Source organism: Uranotaenia lowii, chromosome 2 (genome assembly GCF_029784155.1).
Source record: "Uranotaenia lowii strain MFRU-FL chromosome 2, ASM2978415v1, whole genome shotgun sequence".
NCBI lineage: Eukaryota > Metazoa > Arthropoda > Insecta > Diptera > Culicidae > Uranotaenia > Uranotaenia lowii.
In genome coordinates, this window is record NC_073692.1 from 427,626,108 (window position 1) to 427,640,113 (window position 14,006).

Here is a 14,006-nt window from a genome sequence, read left to right on the forward strand (position 1 = left end):
TATAACATTTGAGCGATCTTTGAGGCTGCAGACTGGTTTTTTAAAAAGTTAAACCATTGCACAATGGGGAAAAAAGTGTATAAACCGTGAAGAAATTAAATATTTATCCTCCTACAAATATATGAAAATATACTTTCCTTTAGTGAAAATATCCGGAGAATCGATAGGACTTAGCTTCAGACGCGACACGAGCTTACGGACGGAGATATAGTGCCTTTTTAACTCCTAATTCCCCTATATTTTGTAAACAATCCAGAAAAACACTGACTTGGACTAGAACATTTTCAAAAAAAAACAGACCTATTTTGTGTGATTTTTTACGAGAAATCAAATGAAGGCTGTTTGCATCGCACGCATCGAAAAATGGAGTTATGGCCGTTTCACCCTCAATTTCCCTATTTTTTTCAATTGATTGAGAAGTGAGACCTATCTTGTGTGATTTCTGACTTGACAGTTCTGACTTAACAATTCTAAACCAAATAAGGTTTATCTAGTGTGGTTTTTTTCTGAGGAATCAAACGAAGGCTAATGGAACCACCGCACGCATTGCAAACTGGAGCTACGGCTGTTTTTACCCTCAATTTCCCAACATTTTTCAATAAATTCAGAAAGAAATATTGATCGCACTGGACAATTTTAATAAATGGGCACTATCTGGTGTTATTTTTTTCCGATCAAGCGAATGACTGGGTTCGACTTTGGCTACTTTTATTGTTAAAATAGTTTCCATCTTCAACAGTATTTCAATTCCTACAGTTAGAGTTCATTCACAAACAAACAAAGTTAATTCAAAAGAAGGTTATAATATTACTTCGTTATTTTATTTTTTCCATTTGAAAAGTTTTATCGTCATAATTTTTTTCACCATATTTTGGTCTCAATTTGTTATTAAATATTGCCCGAATGATACCAAGTTTGTATAAGTTTAAAACTCAAAAAATTAAAAAAATTGATTTCTGTTTTCAAAATAATTTTCTATTTTTGCAATCACTGAAAAGTCAACACTCAAAATGTGCAAACTAGGCCATTAACGTACAATTCTGCTGTTTGTGTTCAGTTCGATTTAATTTAAAAAACCTAAATAAATCTGATTTATCATCACAGAAAATTGGATACCAAATCAGCCCGATTGTATCTTAATAAATGTAACCTTAATGATGCCTTTTTTTGTTATCTTGTAAAAAACAAAACCAAATAATGCTTTCATTCTGGTCTCAATGCCTTATCTAGGTATTGGTTTGGTATTATGTTTCGACATAATGATGCTTCAATGAAACCGAATTATGCCATTAAGAAAAATCAGATCTCGGCGATTCAAGCATTTTTAAGTCATTTGGCATTAAAATAAAATTTTCCGAATTCTTTTGGTCATTCCCGTTCGTTTTTTTGGTGATTTTTGAGGGTAACATAAACCGAAACTTTGAGCGCTTCAAGGCACTCTTAAATCAATTTTGGTCCAAAATTTATACAGGCGGTTTGCGAAATTCGACATGACAATTTGGCTGCCAACCTACTGTATATGTATTCCAAATTATTTATAAAACGCTTCGATCAAAATATAGATTTAATAATAAAGAGTGGTCAGAAGCGGCTAAAAGATTGCATTTTGAACAAATCCATGAATACTGTTCTGCTTTTTAGAAAAATACATAACACTATCAACATTTGGATGCAGTGTGTCTACTAAAAATCTTCAACATTTTGATCATAACAAGCAGAAATAATAGCCGAGTTGTTGAAAGATTCCCGAGAAAACTTTGACGAAAATATCTACAGCAAACTGAAACCAAAATGTGGTGTCAACAGCAAATTGAGAGCACCATTTCCTGCTCAAATACCAAATCAAAAGCTCCCAATAAAGAATAAAGTGTCATTTTTTCAGCAACGTTTTCTAGCTTTCCATGTTGAATTAATAATTTAAATTTTTGAAAATAGTATTGAAGGATTAAAGGGCTAGTTAATACCGTAAAACATTTTCCAAACTCACTTTTCCTCATTGATTAATAGTTTTTTTTTCGAGGTTTTTCATCCGGTTGGATGATGCATCCCGTTCATTGATTAATAGTCTTCAAGGAAAAATCATAATCATGATCAATTGATATTTTTTTCAATCAACTGCAGGATTAGACAAACTTTTATAATGTTGTACATAAAATTTTGACCCGTACTCAGGCTCTAGAAATATAAATGAGGACTGTACTTACCATCTTTTTTCATTTATTGCTGCGAGATAATTCGATTTCGGACTGCTTTAGAAATTTTGCTGTTGGTTGTGCATGCGGAATTTTGTTGATACAGAAGTTCATTGATGATCCGGTTCCAGATTTGAAATACTTCCGAGATTTGGTTTGGTTGATTAGTAAAGCAGTTTGATCTGACGTTTGTTGATCTCGCTTTGTAGATTCCAGACCGGACGATTCTGAAATAAAAGTCAAACCTTTCATTAATACGCTTTTTATACAGCACACCTCGCGTTTTTCCTTTCTCCATCAACTCTTTTCGCGAAATTTGAATTTTGAATCCATTCCACCCATGTTTACATCTGAAAAACGATATCGGTTATCATTCAAACTCACATGAAATATTAAATTCAATCACAGTTCAGCTAAGGAGTGTATTCGGATAAAATGCAACACTTTGTTTTGTGAACAACTTTTGAATGCATGGATGTAAATTGATGAAATTTTCAGTGAAGTAATGTTCTGTCAAGAGGGTTTTGAGATAGCGTCCAATGAAGAAATTTTTCGTGTTTAATTTTTGGGCAACACGTGCACCATCTTTAATGCATACTATAAACCACCTTTTTCTCAAATCAAGGCTATTTTTGATAACGTTGGCTGATTCCTAAAGCTTGACCTTCAAAATAACTCAAAATTTTGAATTTGGTCGAAGTTATAACAAATTTAGCCGGTTGCCCTCCTACGGCACAAAAACAACATATTTAACATTTTATCACTTCACCACCGTTTTTGCGTAATGGATCCTGAACCAACAGAGTATAAACTTTGTGGGACCTATTGAACTGCTTTGCAGAGAAACGGTCGCATTTGGAGGCCGTCTTCAATGTATTTTGAGCCATTCATCGTGTCAACCGTTATGAAAGACTGAGTAATTTGCAGTTTACATAGATTGCTAACCTCCTCGAGTGCTAGGCATTAAATTCTTCAATTTTTTTCCTTGTTTATACAGGTGAGACTAACGAAAAGTTTCTGATTGCAAACCTGCCAGGTGACCGCTAAATAATTCGGTTTGCTGTCCATTTCGAAATTTTTCAAAATTTCTCCCCACAAGCAGTCCAAATATTTAGCGCACGATTTGACCACCACATTTTTTTTTGTTTTACCGGTGGACAGCTTTTCCACCTTTTAGAAATGAAGTCAGGCCTATTTATAAGTCAGCTAGATGAACAAGTCAGAGAAACTTGACTTTTTTTATCACTTCCTCTATTTATATTTTCGCATTGAGCTTGAAAAACCCTCTCACATTCCCCTTACTTCATGGAATCAATAAACTTCACTTTTATTCAAATTTTAGATCTATTGGGTCCTCTAAGAATTCTTAAACGATTTATCATGTGAACAGTATCAGTTGATTTTCAGCTGTTTTTGGGTTTCCCCACTTTTGTGGATTTTTTCGACCCAGCCCAAAAAATTTTGTCAATGAACATCAGTATTGGACGCTATCTCAAAAACCACATAACAGATCGCCACCAAATTTTGCACACGTACACATTAGATTACTAGGTAGCTACACTGAAAATTTCATCAATTTCTATCGATGCATTCAAAAGTTGTTCACAAAGTGTTGCATTTTTTTCGAAAACATTCCTTAGAATATTTTTTTTATCAATTTCTTCAGTTTTTTTGTTTTATCAATTCCTCCGGTTTCATTACACTTACGCTACATTTGTACTGGTTTGAACTGGAGTGACTTCTGAACATGATTGTCTGTTTTCTGATTTTTAACACATACCAACTTGACCAATTTTCGAGGGAAACACCTTAAATTCTACAGTTTTCATTTTCAACGAAACCCCACTGAAAACCCTAATCAGTTAGAATGGATTCTCTTCAAAACTGAGTGTCAATTCACACATCCTTATAACGGTTTTTGTATTAATATTTTCCAAATGTTTTATTATGGTATGTTGCAGGTATGTCATATATATTTTTTACAGTACACAAACCATTTTACTCTGGTTCCTTTTTCTTAGATAAAATACTTAAGATCATCAAGCGATTTTGAAGTTTCTTCCCGGTTATGAAGTGTGAAAATTTTGCTCGTCCTAGTACCGGATCAACCAAGGACAAGTTGCAACACTTAAAAATGATAAAAACCGAACAAACTACGAATGAAATTACTAAAAGCTAAACAATAACTACATAGTGATGCGAATTTAGTCGCAGATGCTTGCATACAGCTATGATCGTCGTATTATGTTCACCTATTTTAGAATACTAATGTAGCTTAAATTATTTCTTTTTTCTCTGTTAAGTTTGATTCATATGGTTCTTGCGAATAAAGTATAGTTACTGAATTTCTATCTTCTATAAGAGTAACTGTTGCTCTCTAGCAATGAGTTTATAGGTCCATCTACAAAGCGACCAACGATGGATAGAGGAAAATAAAAGATTGCATTCGTTCGATTGGTTGATTTTGTCATCTAGGATGACTCTACGCAGGACTAAGCGACCGACGAACCACTTACTCTAAACTTTCAGTTACCTGTTGTGTGAGTGGGTATCTACGTTGGAAAAATAAAGTGATATTACTTTGCCTTTATTGCAGTTTCACCCCTATCTCATTGCGATGCCACCTGGAACCGATACTGGCGCTCCATATTTTCGATCTCGGCCCAAATGCTTCGAACTTCCTTGAAAAGCTGTGGGTAGAAATTGAATGTATGAAGGTCTAGCTGAGCAGGTGGGTTGAAATTAATGATTAACGGGGATTCTTACCATTGTAAGCCAGTGTTCATCTGCCAGCAATTCGTTCAGAATGATGGTGGCAGCTTTGGATGAGTCGTTTGAAATCTGCTGATTGACACGCTTGGCGCATTCAACAAACATCATGTACTTCTGATGGCAGATCTTGTGCAACAATTCGAACCGTGACGAGCAAATACGGCACAGCAGGAAGTTCTTTTCGTACTGGATGCGTTGATCCTGAATCTGGCAGGGCGCAAGCGTGGCAGCGTTGTAGGTTTGTCCCTGCAGGACGATTCGAACCGAGATTCCCGGCTGATGGCAGGCCACACACACCGGATGATTCATGTTCGTGTGGCCGAGCTCGGTCATGATGTCATAGGCAGGGAATGTCGCGATCGAATTTATCATATTTCGCGACCACGGAGTAATCTGAATCAACCGTCGTTTGCGATCGTCCGTAAGATTGTCGATCGTCTGCACCCTTGAGAGGAAGTATTCATCTGTAAAACAGGATTGAAATATTAAAAAATCTTTCCTTCTTATTCTTCGGAATAAAATTTATCTTTTACCTTGCTCCTGGAATATTTCCTTCAAAAAGTTGGAATCCAAAGCTTGTGAGATCAGTGTTTGGATGTAAACCTCGAATACATCCTGATAAATCTTCGTTTCGTTCATGGACTTTTCCAGGAACTGCTCGGTGTCATCGATGGACATCTCGTTGCGCATAAACTCTACCACGGATTCCATGTGATTGTGCACTCGGAACCGTACGGGTATTTTCACGTACAACTTTTTGCTCTCGGCATTCCATGCTGCGTACTGGAGTGAAAATGAAATAAATCTTAAATTTGTTTTTATTAGAAGGAAGCAGTATATTTTACCGTTGATACATTCCGATGGAGCGTTTTGCCGTTCTGATCGAATGGTTCATACTTCTGGAGTAAAGTTTTGCCATCAACTCGCCAGATCGATGGATAGTCCTGAACGAGTTCCGACCTGATTACAACGAAATCACCAGTCTAAAAAAACAAAGAGTCAAATGAGAATGGTTGTTGGGAGGAGTTTCATCGTGTGAGGCTATAAAGAAATATCTTTTCACATGTCTTTTTATGTGATGATATTGAAAGTTGTTGATGGATCAGACTAGCTGTTTTATTGTTTTTAGCCTGTTTGCAAGCTCTAACACAGGTTTTTTATTTTAGACATTTCACGGTATAAAAAAACTTACATTTTGTTCATTGGACAAAAAAAAACTTAACTGTGAACCACTTCAGCTTAACAAATTGCGGACCAAATGCGGTTTATCTCTTAGCTGGCTTTCCGTGATTGTGCTGCACTTACAAAAATAACTCTTAATTTGTATTTTTAACACGAAACTATTTCAAACAAAACCAATCAAAACATCCTAAACAAACAAAATTAATTTAGAAAATTGTGTTGTGTTGTGGTTGTCGAGATACAAATCTATGAATTTCGGTATCCTTTGGTTTAAGGGGCACCTCAAAGCGCTCAATGTTTCGATGTTTTGACCCTCAATAATCATCTGATAAAGGTACATAAAATTGGGGAAAAAATGGTCGATGCCAGATGACTCAAAAACGCCTAGAACGTTGAGATCTGGTGTTATTTCGAATAAAATATTTGGTCAAAAATCGGTATTCTGGAAAGTCTCCGAAATTAATCACAACTTGGCCCGAACTATTTCAATGTTTATAAGGCATCTTACACTGAACCCAAAAGAGACTGGGCAGAAATGTATGAAACTTGGTTTTCTGTTGTACACAGATGTGCAATACACTGTTCGAAAGACCTTGACAAGACGAGAAAAACACTTGGAGGCCAAAAAATCTACCGTCGGAGATAAGAGTTATGTAACAAAGAAGTTGTTTTCAGGTTAAAATGTTAAAAGGTTAAGGGTGCTTAATCGGTATAGCGCACGGCACCCTTCCAAATAAACGAATTTCAAATCAAATCAAATAAGGTTAAAATCAGTACAAAACAGACTTAAACACAACCATCTGCATGTCTAATAGATTTGATATTGCTACTCATACCCTTCAGATAATACAACTTCCTCAATTCATACCTTTTTCCTCCCACGGTAGATTTTCTTCACCCCACTGTAACTTTTTCTTGTCTCGTCTCGATCTTTCGTATCGTGTATTGCTCATCCGTGTACATTAGAGTGCCCCAAATGACCCGACTTTGAAAGAGTTATGCGCTGCAGGCAAAAATTGATCCTAGGCCTAGCACAAGATCTCATGCCAAATTTGCACCAGATCGGATCACGGGAAGGGATCGCTCAACGAGCCTGAAGTTTGTATGCGATTTGGAGACATTTTGTTCGGGAGGAACTCCAGTTTTCATCAATAACTTTGGTCCCCTTCAGCCGGTTTTTTTAAAATACAGTTTTTCTTAAAGCCTTAATTATCACAAATATTTCATCCGAAGACTGGATTTCGATTCGAGTTAAGATAAAAAAAGTTATTAAGCTGATTAATGCGCTAACTTTTTTAAGGGTGATATTCACCATGGCACTGCGTAGAACATTTTGACACAGCATTAACAGTGATGAATATCACCCTTAAAAAAGTCATTTTTTGAGCTTTATAACATTTTTATCTTAATCCGAATCGAAATGCAGTGTTCGGATGAAATATTTGTGATAATTCTTGTGATCCGATCCGATCCGATTTGGCTCAAATTTAACATGAGATCTGGTATTAGGCCTAGGATCAATTTTATCCTGCAGCGTCATTTCACAAGTTTGAAATTTCCCATACAAATTTGGGGCAGTCTGGTGTACATCCGAAAACCAAATTGTCTCTTTACACTTAAAATACACTTGAAAGTGAGGGACAAGTGATTTTTTTCTTTTCTAGTGGCTCATGTACTTTTGAAATGTGTTTAATTTTTTTTTTTCAAATTTACGCTCCAAAATAACTCAATTTTTTTTTTATTATTTTGAGCTAGGTATGTAGAAAGTATGCAACATTAGCTTCGTTCAATCGTTGGTAAAAATCGGTTTCAACTGGTTTCTGTCAACTGATAGATGTTCAACGAGCCAATGTTTTGGTCGAAACTAGTCAGGTCGTTGTTCAATGGAGCAAGTTGAAACTAGTCGAAACCAATCCAGCTCGGCAGCAGGATTAGTTTCGACTTGGTAGAAATCGGTCGAAGTCAATTGGAAAGAGACAGGTGATCAACTGTCAATCCATTTCTACTTGTTTCGACCCGTTTCGACTAGACTTCATTGAACAGACATATTATTACACACAAGATTATGTCCTATATCATAATTTCAAAATATTTTTCATTATCTGCCCTTCGTAATGTTTCAACTTTGAGTGACAAAATAAGTATGTATTAAAATTTGTTCCAGCCTCAATGTGGGAGAAAAAGAAGATATGGAAGAAATTTACATATCAAATTAAATATTTTTTTTTTTAAAGTTGGTTTACGAAAATCGTTGTTTTTCCTAGAAATTAGGAACCAATTTGTAATTGATTGTAACCAAATCTTTGTTCACTATCAAGTACAAACAGCCTTTTACTTTCAATAACTAAACAATGTTGGGTTTTTATCCAAAATCGTATTTTAATGACTAAGCGATTAAAAACAATCAACTTATGAGTGATAATTTCCAAAAGAATGAAAATTACGGCTTCCAACTGTGTATATATGTAAAAGAGAAGTTGTACATTAAAAGGTTTAAATTTTTGTATGTTTATTATTTTTGTCCGTTTTTGTTTTGTAATTTTTATAACCCTTCTAATTGTTATAATTTTTGTAGTTTTTCAAATACTGGGAACATTTATTCATTTTCGTAATGTTGTGTTATTTAAGAACTGTACTCGGAAAAAAATGAAACTCTTTCGCACATGGCTGGCTTTCTGGCGTTTGGACATGCTTCGTCTGGTGATAGGGAGGGGAATGGGAATTTTTCTATGCGAATTCGAATGGGAAATTTTCAAAGGGGATTGAAATTTTCTACTGCCTGCTTAAAGTCTATGTGGTTTATCTATAGGTGGGGTGAACTAAAAACTTTAGTGTTAGTTCGTTGTATCCATACAGTTGTTTATGAACGATTGTGACGTAACACGACGCCGTCGTGGTGGCAAAAATTCAACGCATCAATGAAACCGTGGCAACGTCCCAGAATGTTTATTATTGACGTTACCATGATAGAATGTTACTAAATTTTCGAGATGCCGTCGTGTTGTGAATGCAAAATTTATTCTCGATGCTGTTAAGATTTCAAATTCATTTTCGGGTTCTCGAAGTAGTTTGACGGATTCAGCTTTAAAATAATTCGTTTGATCTCAAAATGTTGTCCAGAAAAACCTATCCTGAAATCGGAACCAACAACAATGATGGGTAAAAAGTCCCTAGGAAAAGCTGGCAGAGGAGAATATGTTGAGGAATTTGAGGAATACCGTTCGGAATCGTTAGTATTTTTTCAGTTGAAAACAAAATCTTTTTTATCATTTTTATAAAAAGCTTCTGTCCTGTTTTATAAATTCAGATTTTAATTTTATTGTGAATTTATAATAAAGTTGATTTAAAAAAGTCAGATGCCAATATAGTATGCAAAAATTATGATCACATATCGATTGAGAGCTCAGGTTTAAAATAGCACATTACAGGTATTCCATATCAGATTTGAAACTCAAATCAAGATTTCACATACTGTATTCAGGTTCATTTGAAAGATCTAATAGTTTGATTTAGATTATAGTGCCAGTGTCTCGGAATTTCGAACGAATTTCGTAATTGAATGACTGAAAATGTACAAACAGTACAAGATGGCATTTGAATCATTTGAAAATTATCAAATCGCAATTGCAAGGAAGGATACCGAACATGTGATTCGACTTTCAGCACATTCTGATTATAACTTTCAATCGATGCTCGAGCTCAATGGAATGATGTACGTATGAAAACTGTCTTCAACGTCGAGACGCACTTGAACGTTTGTGACGTAGCAATCAAAACATTGAAAAAACTGATTATCACACTCGTGCAACGATAGTCTTGTCCGCACCTATAGATAAACCACATAAGCTTAAAGTAACCGTACACCTCAGTTGAAAATGAAAAATCATATTTTTTCAATAACTCAAAAAAGCGACACATTGGCTTTGTAACATTGTAGAATCGATGGGGAGTAGTTAAAAGCTGAATGTTGAACCGGTCTCAGTGTTTAAAACTTACAAATGTTTTTATTTCGATTCCGCCAATATGAGTAAATTTTTGCACTGGAAATTGGAGGAATCGAATATAAACATTTTTAAGAGATTTTGAACGGTGTGGTAGTTTATTTATTATTATTTATTTCTTGTACATCAACATATCACATATTGATCCTAATGAAAAAAAAATTAAAATTAAAATTAATGACACTACCAATACAATTGTCTACACAAAACTTAAAGCTTTAAGGATTTTTCTTAGGAATGCATCCCTCGAAACCTCAAAATCAAAATGTTCGGAGTAGCAGTTGAATGTCTTGATTACACCAATAAGTGCTGTATTAGCCCCATAATTATTCAAACGAAGAGGGTCGTAGAACTGGAAATCACGAGGAGAGGAGCCGGGCCTTAAGCCTCAAATTGTGACAAGAGGCCGAATGTGGGCTTCGAGTCACGAGCAGCGGCGAACGGATTGCCAACACCGTGAGTCGCGAATCGTGACAGTAGAGGGGGAGAACTTTGCTGGAGTATCACGAAAAATGAGGATTGCCGTGGAACGCTTTGTGCGAGTATGGTCTCCCATCATGGGTACAGCCTTCGTTGCAGGTCCGAATGGGAATTATGGCCAGAGGCAACATCCCTTAACCCATTAAAGCAAAACCCGAGAGAGAAAAAATCCGAGAGATGGGCTCGTTTACCCAATCCCCAAGCAATGCGGATGACTCGATGGTACAGTCAGTGAATAACTAACTTTTGTAGAGATCGGTAATAAAAAGAAAGTTGTTTCTAATCCGCGTGTTTATTTCTGTCGAGTGCAATGTGTCTCTTCTCCCAATTGGCAGATTATACAGGCGCCAGGTGGACTTTATGGTGTAGGATTACATAGTATCATGAGTCATCAATTGAATGCATGGACCCATAGTAGCAAACTGGGAAAACGCGGTGGCTTGCCGTGCCTTTGAATGCAATCCGTAAAAAGGATTTACCACCTGGGTGATCGACTCATAAAAAACACACGAACAGCATTGACTGAGTATATCCTCGCTGGCTGCCTATACTTGGTCGGTAGTTGTTTCTATCCTCTTTTGTCTTGTGATGGGATAGGAATGTGTTCTATGTGGTTACTTTCAAACATATGCAATCATGATGCGCTGGGATGACAATGCCAGCAGGTACAAAGCTCATTAATGCCAGACCGGCATAAAATATTGTGTCTATTATTCCACCTTCCAGCAAGTCATGATTGAAGTAGTGTCTGATCTGTGGCTGTAGTAATGTTGTGTTCAAATGAGCAAAATTTGACGACAATCGGTTAGGCAGTTTTTGATACAGCTTCCAATGAAGAAGTCCATCGATCAACATTTTTGGGCACGATCATGAAAAATCAATGGGCCTTTCCTGGATTTTCGACCAAATTTCATTTGGCGGGCTGAAATTTCGAAAAATAACAAAATGGACTACGAAACGAAGTTTTTAGCAAGAACGAGGTTAATTCTCAGCCAGAAATTTTTCGTTTATTAGTCTCGCCTGGATGAAGAACTAGGAGAAAAAGTAGAAAAATAGAAAGTATTTATTTTTTTAATTTATTTCGTCGGGAATTTTTATCATAATGAGGATTCATCCCATAAACTCAATATCAAGTGCTTAATGTTGCGCGACTGCTTTTCTTCCAGAGTATTCCAACATTTAACGATGTTGTTTTTCTGCAAGAGGGCAATCTAGAAAACTTGCCATAACTTCGATCAAAAAGATATTTTTTAGTTATTTTGAAAGATCAACTCGTGGATATAGAGAACGCCACCCAAAATAACCGTGATTTTGAAAAGTGAAACTAAGGTCGATGCACTTCTTTATTGGACGCTGTTTCAAGAAATATTTGACAGATTGCCATAAAAATTTACACATCTAAACATTACGTTACATGATAACTGTATTCTAAATTTAATCAATTTCATTCATGCGTTCAAAAGTTATTCACCTAAGAGGTTTTTCATTTATTTTGAGTACAGTCCTTAAGCCGGATCAGTTATTTTCGAAATGTTTGTAATTTTACTTATTTTAGATTTATTGTCGATTTTTCATTTTTGTCATTGTAGTCGCTTTTGCTTTTCATAAATATTTGTAGGACTAAATAGAAAAATAACGGAATCTTGCGATATTATTGGTACTGGTAGGCAAAAGCTACGACACAAACCAGTTTTTAATCTCAGCTTCTCTAGCACAGACTTCTCAAATGAGGGATTTCTGAAAATTTCGGAATGGCGTATTATAATAGCTATAGTCGATTTTAATTTGTTTTTCTCATATCATACCACCATTCCTTTTATGAAACATTTCATGTATTCAACCCACATGGATTTGGAAAATATTTTTACAATATGTTTAACAGTTAATGTTCTTGTGCAGTAGATCTTTGCGATACTTTTCTTCCATATGTTTCAAACAAAAATCTATGAACTTGGGAAAAATATGAAAACTTCAAAATACTTTTTATTGTCCACTATAAATCCTCGAAGGATGTTCAAAACCAACTCACCTGGAAGTCATCATTAGCCCCTTGCTGTTGCTGTTGCTGCGGCTGGTTTACCATCGATCCGGTATTGTACTGCTGCAGTTGTGGTTGCTGTTGTTGTTGCTGCTGCTGTTGCTGTTGTTGTTGTTGAAGGAATTGAAATTGCATTTGACTAGTTGAAGTCTGCTGTTGTTGTTGTTGTTGTTGATACATTTGCTGTTGCTGGTGTTGCTGCTGCTGTTGTTGCTGTTGCTGTTGCTGCAAAAGTTGTTGTTGCTGTTGTTGAAGTTGTTGCTGAATTGTTTGAGCCTGTAGCATTCCTGGCTGTTGAGTTTGCTGCTGTTGTTGGGCCATTATTTGGCCGGTATTCGAAGGGGCTGTTCGTCCAGAGTCATCTCCACTGGTGTAATCGAAATCTGCGATTCCAGCACCCGCAGCGGCCACTGTAAAAGGTGCATTAAACGTCATTTAGATAGAATTGAAACAGTTAATAGAAACATTGAAGCGTAGATGGACGGTTTTATTCAAAGCGTTTCAATAGATTTATAATGCATAAAATTTGAAAAATTACCAGAGGTTTTTTTTTTGATGAACCAGGGAATATCAATGCGACATTTTGTTTAGTAAGTGATCCGAGTTGATTTTTGTTTATGGCGAGCAATATATTGGAAGGTTGCAATGCATGGCGGCGAAAGATGAAAATATAAATGGGAAATGGTTGATTTTTGCGATTTCTTCAATCAATTCTCGAAGAAAAGATAACAATAGGTACAAAACGACGATCCACAAATGTTTACGCAGCGAAGCATGAGAAACATCAACACAATTTACCGACCAATTTGTGGTACATTCGAAAGTATCCCTTAAATAAACTAATCATTTATCTCATCCTCTAAACACTAGGTACACACCTGAAAGAATGTTCGAACGAGGTCGCTGTTTGTTACGTGGACTTCCTACGCCACTTTTAGGTTTTTTGTTCTTCTTACGCCCCATCATATCCTGTTCTTCATCGTCATCCTCCTGCAAAAGGGGCGGCAATAGCAAAACAGCGATAATTTTTTAGTTCAAACAAACAATTCATAGAACCGAAACCAAAGAAAACAGAAACAACAATAATTTTATAAAAAATTCAATCAAACGGGCAACAAATCATCAAAAAGACATACTTTATCTTGTGGGGTCCAGGCGGGATCACAATCGGAGTCGCTGTCAAAGTCAGCCGGTTCTTCAATGGTGCCCCCCTGGCTACGGTCTATCATTTGCTGTATGTTGGTGACCTTTGATTTGGCCTTACGGTTCGAGGTCTGGCGACGCTGGGGCACATTGAGAGGATCGGCCCCGGAGACACCTGGATGGTTGGGTGAGACGATG

The 14,006-nt window shown here is 36.2% G+C and overlaps 1 protein-coding gene across 1 annotated transcript; it reads right to left on the minus strand.

Moving 5' to 3' along the window:
• Positions 1-4,654: 4,654 nt before the first annotated feature.
• LOC129748187 (probable E3 ubiquitin-protein ligase bre1) lies at positions 4,655-14,000 on the minus strand. The gene is made up of 7 exons (XM_055742698.1): positions 13,802-14,000; positions 13,544-13,655; positions 12,657-13,075; positions 5,810-5,947; positions 5,498-5,747; positions 4,959-5,428; positions 4,655-4,882 (listed from the first exon to the last, which is right to left on the minus strand). Exons 1-7 carry the CDS (start codon positions 13,892-13,894, stop codon positions 4,802-4,804), a joined length of 1,563 nt encoding a protein of 520 aa, XP_055598673.1. The 5' UTR covers positions 13,895-14,000; the 3' UTR covers positions 4,655-4,801.
• Positions 14,001-14,006: the final 6 nt, after the last annotated feature.

Excerpts from the sequence above, each read along its gene's own strand:
- LOC129748187 (XM_055742698.1), bottom strand. The coding sequence starts at position 13,894 with ATGATAGACCGTAGCCAGGGGGGCACCATTGAAGAACCGGCTGACTTT. Across the intron at positions 5,748-5,809 it reads TCCATCGGAATGTATCAACG|TACGCAGCATGGAATGCCGA; the intron begins GTAAAATATACT and ends TTTTCACTCCAG. Across the intron at positions 4,883-4,958 it reads ATGAACACTGGCTTACAATG|CTTTTCAAGGAAGTTCGAAG; the intron begins GTAAGAATCCCC and ends TTCTACCCACAG.